The 12,900-nt window shown below is 42.4% G+C and overlaps 1 protein-coding gene across 2 annotated transcripts in view; it reads right to left on the reverse strand.

The window, feature by feature from the left end:
- Window positions 1-9,380, reverse strand: part of COG2 (component of oligomeric golgi complex 2) — a 51,142-nt gene extending 41,762 nt beyond the window's left edge. Inside the window, exon 1 of one of the 2 annotated variants that reach the window (XM_054437183.1) lies at window positions 9,123-9,380. In XM_054437183.1, the coding sequence (XP_054293158.1) occupies window positions 9,123-9,194 (72 nt within the window). In that variant the 5' untranslated portion in view covers window positions 9,195-9,380. The remainder of the gene's footprint in view (window positions 1-9,122) is intronic. The other variant, XM_063671256.1, reaches the window with a different exon arrangement.
- Between the last annotated feature and the right edge of the window lie 3,520 nt (window positions 9,381-12,900).

Below are 12,900 nucleotides of genomic sequence, written 5' to 3' on the forward strand. Positions count from 1 at the left end.
CCTGAATGGAATAGTACCCACTTTTTGAAAATAAGCTATTTTAGTTAAAAAGCAATATTTTTAAAAGTAGACTTTTTTCATGTTAAAATATACATGCCTGTGTCTGAAAAGCTGGAAGAAGTCAAGAATTATGGTCTGTAAGCCCAGAAATTAAAAGAAAAATCATTTCTCTTTATACTCAGAGATATTTCTGACTTAAATCCAGGTAAAGTACAAATGCCCCAAGCAGCTAGAAGTTGACTAACAAATCAAATACAGGATAATAAGACAGCAAAACAAACCAGCTGTGGAAAACCTAAGAACCATTAACTAGAATAGCAGTGACAATCAAATTTAAAACCAAATAAAGTTTAAAAGTTTAGCTGCTTTAATAACTAGTTGCACCCAAGGATGACAAACAATGACTAACACAAGAGAACTGGGGAAGTAATCATTGAAAGCTCGCCTGAGACCCAAATATCAATATCCTTAACACTGAGAAAATTTCATAGAACTTTTAACAGAAGAGCAAAATTCTCCAAGCTGCCCCATGCTGACAGCCAAAAAGTAAAATGTTCTCCAAATATAGAAAACTATCAACCTCGGCTACTGCAGCGGTGACAGAACCCAAATCCCCCAGACATCATCATTCTGTATTCATAATGATGGGAGGTACTACTAAGAGGCAACACCAAGCTGAAGACATGATCTCTGCACTCAAAACATGTTCAGTCTCATTGAGATAAATACCAATACAAAATATTATGTGCTAAACTGTGGACTAAATAAACTATGGGTGGGAAGTCATAAAAGATTAGTATGAGCTCCTGTATGTCTGTGTGTTTCAAACCATTCTTTAAGACAAAGGGCCAACTAGATAAGAATAAATGCCCCTGCATATTTGATAAACATTAAATATTCACTACGTGCAGAAAAATGAAACTGGACCCCTATTTCTCACCATATATAAAAATTAAGTCAAGATGGATTAAAAACTTAAATGTAAGACCTGAAACTATAAAAATCCTAGAAGAAAACCTAGGAAAAATTCTTCTGGACATTGGCCTAGGCAAAGGATTTATGACTAAGACCTCAAAGCAGATGCAACAAAAACAAAAATAGACAAATGAGACTTTGTTAAACTAAAAAGCTCTGCAGAGCAAAAGAAATAGCAGAGTAAACAGGCAATCTACAGAATGGGAGAAAACATTTGGAAATTATACATGCAACAAAAGACTAATATCCGGAGTCTACAAGAAACTTAAATCAACAAGAAAAAAACAAGTAACTCCATTAAAAAGTGGGCAAAAGACATGAACAGACATTTCTCAAAAGAAGACATACAAGCATCCAACAAACATATGAAAAAATGTCCAACATAACTAATCATCAGAGAAATGCAAATTAAAACCACAATGAGATACCATCTAACACCAATCAGAACAGCTTTTATTAAAAAGTCAAAAAACAACACTGGATGTGAGAAAAAGGAATGCTTATACACTGTTGGTGAGAATATAAATTAGTACAGGTTCTATGGAAAACAGTATGGAGACTTCTCAAAGAACTAAAAATAGAACTACCATTTGACCTAGTAATCCTACTAGGGAACATCCACCCAAAGGAAATCATTATATAAAAAAAGACACCTGCACTCCTATGGTTACTGACGCCCTATTCACAATAGCAAAGTCATGGAATCAACGTGTCTATCAATGGAGGACTGGATAAAGAAAATGTGGTGCATTTATACCACAGAATACTATGCAGCCATAAAAAATGAAATCATGTCTTTTGCAGCAACGTGGATGGAGCTGGAGGTCATTATCCTAAATGAACTAACTCCGAAACAGAAAGTCAAATACCACATCATCTCCCTTCTAAGCGGGACATAAATGATGGGTACATGTGGACATAAAGATGGAATTAATAGACACTGGGGACTCGAAACAGGAAGGGCTGGAGGAAGTTTAGGGCTGAAAAATTACCTATTGGGTACAACATTCACTATCTGGGTGATGAATACACTAGAAGCACAAACCTCACCATTACACATATAACCACATAATAAACTTGTACATGTACCTCTTGAATCTAAAATAAAATAAAATAAATAAATAACAAAAGTAAAACCACAATGAGATACCCAATAAATAAATATTCACAGTTTGACTCAGGCACTGCTGTAATTACAGGGAGGCACAGCAATGAAAAGCAAAGACAACATTCCTGTTCTCAAGGAGCATATATTCTAATGGGGAAATGAGAAAATAAACATGTAAACAAACATTATGAATAGTGGTAAGTGCTACAAAGAAAATAAAACGGAACCCTATGAAAGTGAGTGATGAAAAGGCGATAGAAGACCCTTACAAAGTGGAATCTGAGCTGAGATCTGAATGTCATGAAGGCATCAGCCATGGGAAAGACTGTGGGAAGGGAACCCTTCCTCACAACAGCAAGCTATGGGCAAAAACGTCCCTGGAGCTCTTCCCTCCAGCCCCTGCCCTCAAACCTAGTGCTGTCCCCAGTGCAGGGTGGCTTCACTGACACATGACCCAGTTAGTCTGGAACTCGTGTCTTCCAAGGCTCATTCTAAACCTTTATTTGGTTACCAAATTACTGAAGCTTGAGAAATTAAAAATGTATGCTAAAGTGCTTTCCAGCATCTACGGACAGATGATCTTATAAGTTTTATGAAATAGCAACACTTAAGTTCTAAATAACTTATTATGTTTAAGTGGATTAATCAATTTTATGTCTAAATCCTCTGTTCAATACCATACCTGTGTTTGACGTATTTATGAGAAGGCAAAGAAAACCTATAACCTGTCACTTCCATTTAACAAATATTTGTGCTCTGTCCCAGCTGATTTCTTCTCTTTCTCTCTCCCTTTTACCCCAATTTAACACTAATGATAACCTATGTGGTCTTTTAGCTTACTTTCTCAACTGAATTTCTTGAGCTCTTAAGCAGAATGATCTCATTCTGAAGTGCTCACTGCTGTGGGTGTATTAGGGACACCTGAGGAAGCCCAAGCCCCATTTTGTGATTAATTTGTTTAGTTAAATCTTCAAAGAAATTTGATGTTAAATGCTATATGACTAAACAACAAAGATCTATTTACATGATGCTTATCTAACTTTGAACAAAGAAATATACCAGGTAATAAAAACTCAAGGGACCATGAGTTCAACATTTTATTCAAGTAATACATTTTATAATATTGCAAGAAGTGACTTGGAAAATCAAAAGCCAGAACTGCTCAAAAAACTTTTTTTGTGTGTGTACCAAAGAACTTGTTTCTACCAAAGGTCAACTGAATAAACTGTATGAGCAATGGTACTGATCTCATACCATCAAGAAAAGTATTTCGCATTAGGAAATCACTCCACATGTGGGTAATTAGAAAATTCTGTGACAATCAGTCTCAAATATATTCCTTATTTCTGTTGCAAACTGAAGCCAAAGAGAATTCAAGCTTTTCATGAAGACTGAAAATGAAACCATGAACCTGTAAGGTCAACATTTTAGTTGCTGTGAAACGATAGCACACGCTGTGCCAGGCACTCAGCAACACTGGGCTGTGCTGCCTTTACACTTATATCCGCTTTCCTGTATCTCATCTACAGGCCAAGAGTCCAGATCACTAGATGGGTTACAATTTGTTTTAAATAAGTGATGGCCCTCCATCTTGTCCCTACTGATAAAATGCATGTGCTTTAGCATAGGGACTATGTGACATTTTTAGGCTGTTCTCAGTATTCAAAATCACACATTCCAAAGTTCCTACCATCTAGAAAGGAAAGCATGACACGATTATTTTTCCAGTACTGAAGCCTGGGAGTCAGGAGATAAGGGCCCTGGGTTGCCCCAGTTAGCTGTGTGACTCTGGGGGAAGTCACAACACCTCTGGACCTCAGTTTCTTTATCTGCAAACTGGAAGAATCTACTACAGTTGTCCCTCTGTATCTGAGCATTCCACACCCTCTAATTCAACTAGCCATTAATTGAAAATATTCTTTAAAAAAATAAAAAGTAACGCAAATAAAAATACAGCATAACAACAAAATTTATACTGTATTAGGTAGTATAAGTAATCTAGAGGTGATTTAAAGTATTCCAGAGGATGTAAGTAGGTTATATACAAATACTACACCATTTACAAGAGGGTGTTGAGCATCTGCAGATTTTGCTATCTGTGAAGGGGTGGGGGGTGTCCTGGAATCAATCCTCTGCGGATACTGAGGGGCAACTGTAAGTTTCTTTATTCACAGAAACACAAAATGACAAGAGCCAGAAACACTGCAAAGAGTACTGAGATAAGCATCACCCCATGACACAAATGAGGAAACTGAAGCCCGCAGAGGCCAGTGATTTGCACAAAATCACACGAGTGGTCAGCAGAGCTGAAACTGCGGCCCACATCTCCAGGTCACTGCTATTCAATCAGCTAGGCATTATTCTCTTGGACATACCGCCTGTTTCAATATTCCCTATTCACTCACTTAGAATACAGAGGAGCCTCTGAACTACTGTAAGGGGTCCCCTTATCTGAGGGAGATACATTCCAAGACCCCCGGTCGATGCCTGAAACCACAGATAGTACCCAACTCTATATACACTACGTTTTTTCAATCTAATAACCAAGATAGCTACTAATCAATAGAAACTGTCCATCAATGCAATAAGCTGCTCTGAAATACTTCCAAATGTTCTGGAAAATGCTTTCTCAAGTTTTCATGGTGTACACAGGTGGCAGTCTGATTACATACAAGCACCTGTTACATACAAGCACCAAGATGCATTTTGAAAAGGGCACCCTGCCTGTGATGTAGAACGTGGACTAGAAAAAGGCAAGAATGGATGCCAGGGGACTATAGTAAGAAGCCACTAGATTATAATGGCCAGAGATAACGGTAAGTCAGAAAGTGGGAAAAGAAGAGATGGAGAGAAGTAGACAAATTTCAGAGATATTTGGGAAGTGAAATCCTAAGGCTTAGTAACAGATTGGATTTAAGAATGTGAAGGAGAGAGGTGTTATCAAGGATGACTCCTGGTTTTCCGACTCACAACCAGATGGATGGATTACCTCAGGTCTACTATTACCTGAGATAGGTAATACCAGAAGAGAGCTAGGTTTGAGAGGAGGTTGGTTTTTTTCATCTTCCCCCCACAAATTCAGTTTTAAATATGCCAAGTTTGAGGTGCCACAGATAGCCAAGAAGAGATGTCAAGGTGCTGTGCACATGGGGTTGCAGATCGGAAGATATTTGGGCCAGAAGTATGAACATTTCACCTGCCTACATGTGGTCATTGAAGCTGCATGAAGTGGGTCACCTGGGGAAAGTGCACAGCACGTGAAAAGAAACAGACACATGGCTGAGTCCATCACCCACCAATTAATGGCTATGAGGAGGAGAACGATTATGCAAAAGAGACAAGGAGACCAGAGAGGCCAAAAGATAACCAGAAAGCACCAGGTTTCAGAAAGCAAATGAGGGGAGCATTTGGTCTACTGAGGTCAGGGAAGGAGGCAGAAAAGGTCTGATGGATTGACTTCCATCTAGTTAACTTTGGTAAGAAGTCTTTAGTGGAATGATGGGGCCAGAAGCCAGAATGAAGTGAATTTAAGAGCAAAGGGAGAGAAAGCAAAGACAACCCTTAAGCATTTGGCTGTGAGACGGAAGAGAGCGAGGGGCTTTAACTGGAGATTGGAGGGTCTAGTAGAAGAAACTAAAATAGGAGTGTGTCTGAAAGTCAATGGGAAGGAGTGTAGAGAGGGTGGGAATAACAGGGTTCTGAGAAGGCAGAGAGCACCGGATCCAAGCATGGGAGGCAGACCTCAGGAGGAAGGAAAGACCCCTACACCAGGGTCCCCAACTACCTGTTGGGAACCGGGTGGCACAGCAGGAGGAGCGCAGCCTGTATTTACAGCCACTCCATGTCAGAGCTCCGCCTCCTGTCAGATCAGTGGCAGCACTAGATTCTCATAGGAGCATGGACCCTACAGTGAAATGCACATGCGAGGGGTCTAGGTTAGGCACTCCTTATGAGAACCTAATGCCTAATGATCTGTCACTTCTCCCATCACCCCCAGATGGGACTGTCTAGTTGCAAGAAAACAAGCTCAGAGCTCCCACTGACTCTACATTACGGTGAGTTGTATAATTATTTCATTATGTATTACAATGTAATAATTATAGAAATAAAGTGCACAATAAATGTAATGCACTTGAATCATCCAAAAACCATCCCCTGCACTCCTGGTCCATGGAAAAACTGTCTTCCAAAAGTGTCAAAAAGGTTGGGGACCACTGCCCTACACAACAGGTTAATTATGGGAGTGAGAACAGGTACAAATGCAAGAATGAGGTGTCAGCAAGATGAAGGAGCTGCCGCTTGATGGCCTCTATTTTTTCTGTAAAACAGATGAAGTCATACGTGAGACAGAAGGATGTGATTTCCACAGCACACCTAGGTAAGTGGGTTTAAGTTATCTGTTAGCCTACCACCTCTCTCCTAATACCAGTATCTTACATCCTAATTCATCTACTGATTGTCAACACTCTCTAAGAGTGTTTCTACTTTCTTTTTTTTGACAGGGTCTCACTCTGTTGCCCAGGCTGAAGTGCAGTGCTGCAATCCTGGCTCACTGCAGCCTTGACCTCCACAGACTCAGGTAATCCTCCCATCTCAGCCTCCCAAGTAGCTCAGACTACAGGTATGTGCTACCACATCTGGCTAATTTTTTAGTATTTTGTAGAAATGCGTTCTCACTATGTTACTCAGTGTGTATATCTTATTAAGCTGACAAAGTCAACAGTATCATGCCATCACCACCTTTGACCCCTCAAGTGATTCGTTCATCTGCCACTCCTGCTTTTTGATCATTTACGTAATATTTTTCCAAACTATCCCTCTTGTATTTCTCAGATCTCATAAAAACCACTGAAATAACTTTTTAAGTAGCCTCCCGCCACCAGTCAGTTCCAATTGCAACATATATGATCATGTCATTTCCTGCTTTTAAACTGACTATAACTCCACAATGAATATTGCATCAAGTGCAAATTCGTCAGTATACAAGGCCCGTTGCAACTTGCACATAGCAGGTGATCATGGAATGCCCACTGACTGAACCATTGCTACCACTGCACTAGCATGCCCTCATGATCTACGGCAACCTAAACACAGTTTCCCATCAATACCAGAAGAGAGGTAATACCAGAAGAGAGTGGATTTCAAGCAACCTTAAATCTGGATTTTCAAGCAATCTCAAATCTCCCAATGCAAATGTCATATCCCAACCTTCTCACATGCACAAAACCTATCCAATTACAAAATGTGTTGAATGAGACACATAGAAATATAGCCTGGACGACAAGTGTTTCAACCATCCTTTCTGCCATGGAAATGTAACTTATATATAGTTATATATGTTTAAGGAAACACAAATTGCAAATAACCTTTATCTTCAAGCTCCACCTAAAAAACCAACAACATTTTACACAGAACAGCTGTTCTATGTATTTTCTTCTGTGTATGTTGTCACTTTTATAAGCACTACAAAATGTACGGCATATTCACAGAGCGACGAAATATGCAACTGCTGGCATTCCGGCCACCTTCCCCCCACAGTTTGCACTCTAAGTTCTATTTTAAAACTTGTATTTCTGTGATTTCATTTCCTGAAGCTGCATTTACCAAAGGCATTCTGTCAACTCAGAGTGGGAAAGGTTGTGGGGCTAGTGAGTCAGAGAAGATGCTGGTGTTGAGCCTTAAGAAGTCAAGAGATGGACAAGTTGAGATTATTCTGTACTCCGAGATTCTTGACGTCAACAAGGCCCCTGATCTCTGTGTATGGCCTTTCCTCTTCCAGGGCACCTCTCCCCAGCATGTACCCTTAGCTGTTTTTCTACCCTCATTTCAGTGTAGCTCTTAGCCAGTAGGCAAAACGAAGGGTTTCTGGATCAATGATTCCGTACATTCTTTCAGACGTCCTAATGAAGTTACACCTTTTAGCACAGTGGTCTAATAGGAATATCACTTACAAGAATAAGGTACATTATTCCTGGGTATAGATAAGTCCTATATATGAAAAATGATATGGTCACACCGGAGAAGATACACTTTTTTTTTTTTTTTTTTTTAAAGAGCTTTGGAGATGTAATCTGAATGCAAACATTATCAAAAAGAGATAGGCTAATTAATCTAGAAAAATAGAAAACATTATAAGTCACCAAGAAAGACAGAGTAAGATTTCAACTCACTTGCTCAAAATTGTAGATGTCTACTAATAAGCTAAAACTTTTCGCTTTTTAACACTGAAAGCAGCTACTAAAAGGTGTCAAAAATCCTAGTCCTCAGGAAATTAAATATAAACATTTTTTGAATGGTTTAAGTGCAGACCCAGAGGGATACACCAAATAGGAGCAAAGCTCCTCCCAGCTCTCACTCAAAGCCTGGCCATTTTCAAGGCTGTGCCTGATGAACTTTATCATCAGTGAAGTGTTTTCAGTTTATATTTCTTTTCTCTAAGTTTATGACCTACAACTACCAACTTCTTCAAATGCATCATGTAAAAAGAAGTAGAGCAACTTCTTTAAAGAGTAATGGTTTGCTTTGTCGTACTGCAATAGTAAGAATGTTCTAAGCTTCTAAATATCCCATTCCGGAAGCTTTAGCTGAATGTTAAGCAAAACTTCAGATTAAGTTCTTTTTCTTTCCGACCCGAGTCCCTAGGAAAGCACGTGAGCTCGGAGATTTATTCAACACACACTTAATGAGCTCCAAGGCCCCGGTCAACAAGCTTCTTTCCGACAAGGGGACTGGCAATCTGACTGCACTGCATGGTAACAGGAACGGGTAACAATGGCTTTGACATTCAGCTCAAAACCACTTGCCCAGAACTTTCAGGCCTTTTCATGTAACATGCACGATTTTACAGAAGTGCTTTCTCCAGGCTGCACCTGCCAAACCTGACGCCAAAAGACTCATTGCGAAGTGCAGCGAGGTCTCGGCGGAGGACCTGACACTGAGCGTGCGCAGGCAGGAGCAGCCGACCGAAGAGACGGCCACAGAGGGCACAGGGCAGAGGCACCGCCATGGCCCGGCTCCGGGGAGCGGACGCCGCGCGCACCTTCATGAACTCGTCCTTGTCGAAGCAGAGCGTGTCCGGCCCCTTGGGCAGGTTCATCCTACTTTTCTCCATCCCGCCGGCCACCGCCTCTCAGTGCCCAGATCCAAGCGAGAAAACGCAGGAGCCTGCGCAGACTGACTGAGCGGCCGCGGCCACCTCCAGTTTCCACGGCACAGGGGGTCCGCTTCCGCCAACATGGCAGCGCCCGCTCCGCGGCCAATGAACGACGGCACCGCAAGCTGGCCTGCGCCTGGCTCTGGCCAAGAGGGGCGCGGGGGCCGCCGCTGCTGCGCGGGTAGGCCGTGCTGCCCTCATGCGGCGGAGGGCGGTATTGCAGCCTTGCGCGGGCTCCTGCGAGGCTGCCCACCTCCCTAGGAGGCGCGGCTGAGCTGCAGAGGTGGGTCAAAAGGGGTGAGCTGGTTTCCCTCCCATCCCCACTGTTTCTACTGGGAAAAGTTGGCGGGCAACGCTTTTCCAGTGCCTTCTCCCCTGAGACTGCTCTGCTTCGTTATGCATGGCCAGAAGTTGGCCCTTTGGTTCTCAGGCCCGTTTTCCAGGTTGGACGTATCACTGTGGTCGCATTCTTCACCTCCCTGTGCGCGGTCACTGCTGCTGGTGGGCGCTGACGCCTCTATGGAGACCCCCGCGCTTAGCCTCTGCACCCGCAGAGAAGTGTAGCGTGTCCTCCACTGGGCTCCGTTACTGGGAACTCACAGGGAAGAAGGTGGTCAGCTAGGCAGCTTTGGGTCCTCTGAGTAGCTCCCTGCTCAACTTTGGGCTCCGTTCCAGGTGGGCAGCCTCTGAGCACAACTTTGGGTCTTCAAGGTGCTTAAAGGAATGCCTCGCTATCTGATTAAACACAGCAGACAAATACATGTGCATGCATATTTATTTTTTATTTCAACCAGGAATGGACAAATTTTTGTGTTGTGGCCAGTACCGGTGCAACCAAACCAATTCTCAGACTGTCTTCCTCCTCTCCCCCACCCACCCCAATTTTATTCTGAGACGTTCTTCCTTTTTCTCCTCCCTTGCTTTTTTCTCCTCTTGTCCCTTCCGCTAGCTGTAAATACCGTGGTCAAATGATGATGATTCATTTTTCTTCTTTTCTCCTTGACATTCGGATGATTCAAACCACAAACCTCACTTCACGCTCTTCATTCTGCAAACCTTTCCTTCCTGCTTCTATTGAGGAATCTAGGCCTCTCCTCCCAATTTTTCTCCTTGGAGATAAGATTAACGCCATGATGGCCCGTAAAAAGGAATGGGACAGCAGGGGGTAAGATCTCACCATGAGACTTTGTATTTCAAGTATCTCAACTAGAAAACTCATCACTTAAAAAAAAATGTGGGCATAGAATCCAAAACGCTCTACTCCCTAGCACTGGACCTAGCAGGCCCTGTTGAAGAGCCTATTTCCTGCCAGTGTCTACAGAACAGATGAACAGGATAAGAGCTGGAAGCTAGCTGGAGGATCAAAATATTCTGCCAGAGGAGCGATTGGGAAAAGTGCATCCTAAGTCCCTGTTATGTTTGTTTTGCTGGAGGAAATGAAAACCTCATTTTCTGTTTAATTTTTTGTTTTCTCTTGTTATGAAAATTTTCAAACACACAGAAGTCTGGAGAGCGCAAGAACCCCACCCTAGGAACTTAGCACTTCGCTTCAACCATCATCAACCTGTCTCCTCTGCCCCTCCCCACCCACTGCATCAAGACCTTCTTTTTTTGTTGTTATATATATATATATATATATTTTTTTTTTTGAGACCGAATTTCACTCTTGTTACACATGCTGGAGTGCAATGGCATGATCTCCGCTTACCGCAACCTCCACCTCCGAAGTTCAAGCGATTCTCCTGCCTCAGCCTCCCAAGTAGCTGGGATTACAGGCATGCACCACCATGCCTGGCTAATTTTGTATTTTTAGTAGAGATGGGGTTTCTCCCTGTTGGTCAGGCTGGTCTCGAACTCCCGACCTCAGATTATCCACCCTCCTCAGCCTTCCAAAGTGCTAGGTTTACAGGCGTGAGCCACTGAGTCCAGCCCTTTTGTTGGAATATGTTTTAAAGCAAATTCCAAACACCACATCATTTCCTATCCCCTAATACCTCAGTTTACACATCAAAAGAAGAAAAAGAAAACCCTGACATTTTGTAACACCTAACAAAACCAACAATTCTAATAACCAATCTATACTGGCTCTGAAAGATGGGCCTTTATCCCAAGGTCACACTGTTAATAAGTGGCAAGTTGCAAACCCAGGCAGCCTGGCTTCAAAGCCCAGTACCAAGGCACGGGAGAGGATGCTGGACAGATGAAACAAAGATGTCTGCAACCCTGCCTTCTCTTTTGAGGCTCTGCAGGAAGTCTAAGTAAGCTGGAACTTGAACTCTTTCTTTCTTCACTGTAATTCCCTTCTGACATTGTTACTGGGACTTTAGAAATAAAATGAACCTAAGTTTGTACAGACTGGGCTTATCTTGAGGATGCTAAAGGGATTAAGTGGCAAAGGCAATTGAGGGTCCCTGCTGCCTGCTGTCCTCCCAAGATTCAGAAGGGAGCCATCCGGACCCCATGGAGTGGGCTGTGGCTTGGAGACAGAGATAGTGGTGCAGACCACCACAGCCAGGTGCAACAAGAAAGACTTCAATGCTAGCATCATACTCTACAGAGGACAACGGCAAGAGAGAAAGCCTATACCTGCCCAGAGGACATGGCCCTGGGTTTCCACTCAGAGCTGATGTTCAGCTGGCACACACTATTTCAGCTGTGCTACTTGGTAAATATTGCAACATCTCAAAGGTTGGTGAATGGCCTCTGTACAGAATCTGCTGCTGCCCTGACCCCTACCTTGGCCTCATGATCCAGCCATTAGAGGGTTAGTGCCTGGCTTAGCGGGGCTCCTCTAGCTAGCTTCTGATTGGCTAGTGTCTGTGCTGTTAAATATTTGTCTGCTGTTAAATATTTGAATGTCATCTCTGGTAGTGATACTTATTTCACAGTATTTGCAGGAAGAGAAAATTTAAAAGTGCATGTAAAGAACCTACCTAATCAGTGCAAGACATAATATGGAGTCTTTGTACCTGAGTTTTTTCCCCCTTTGTTGATCTGTAACTTTCTTCAAAATGAGACTTTAGTTGACACATTTTTCCTTCTTTTTCAGTCTCTCCCCTAATTTCATCCTTTCTTGGCTTTTCTTTATAAAGCATGCACCTGCTACTTCATTTCTAAGTAAATATTAATCCCCCTTTGACTTGGCATCTCTGGAAAATTTTTAGTTCCCTATTTTCAGTGGCATTGTGACAGGTCCCATTTTTTTCTTCCCACTCTCCCCTATTTATAGGCTCCACATTTTTGGCAGGTTTGCTATAGAACACTCAAAAATTGCAAGGGGAAATATTATGCTCAGGAAATCATAGGAGCATTTTCTCTAGTAATCATCACCAAGTTCTTATGCTGATCCTCTCCTGAACTGTTGGACTAAAGCAGCTGAATTTTCCAAAAGCAACCAGAGTCGCCCTTGTTCACTACTGAAGGATAGGAGGGTTTCCATTTTTAAATGGATCATGTGCTTGACCTGAAGGCTGAGGATACAGTCAGACGGTCCTGCATTCCTAGAGGAGGGCAGACATGGGGGTAGGGGTGGAGCAGGAGGGGACAGGGGAGACAGTCACCACCTTCAGGACCTGCACTCTGACTTGGAAAGCTCAATGAACCAACTGGGCTATTTCAACATCCCCTATATTTTGTTTATAACTCTGCCTCATTCCAGGGTGGA

Source organism: Pongo pygmaeus, chromosome 1, assembly GCF_028885625.2.
Source record: "Pongo pygmaeus isolate AG05252 chromosome 1, NHGRI_mPonPyg2-v2.0_pri, whole genome shotgun sequence".
NCBI classification, from domain to species: domain Eukaryota; kingdom Metazoa; phylum Chordata; class Mammalia; order Primates; family Hominidae; genus Pongo; species Pongo pygmaeus.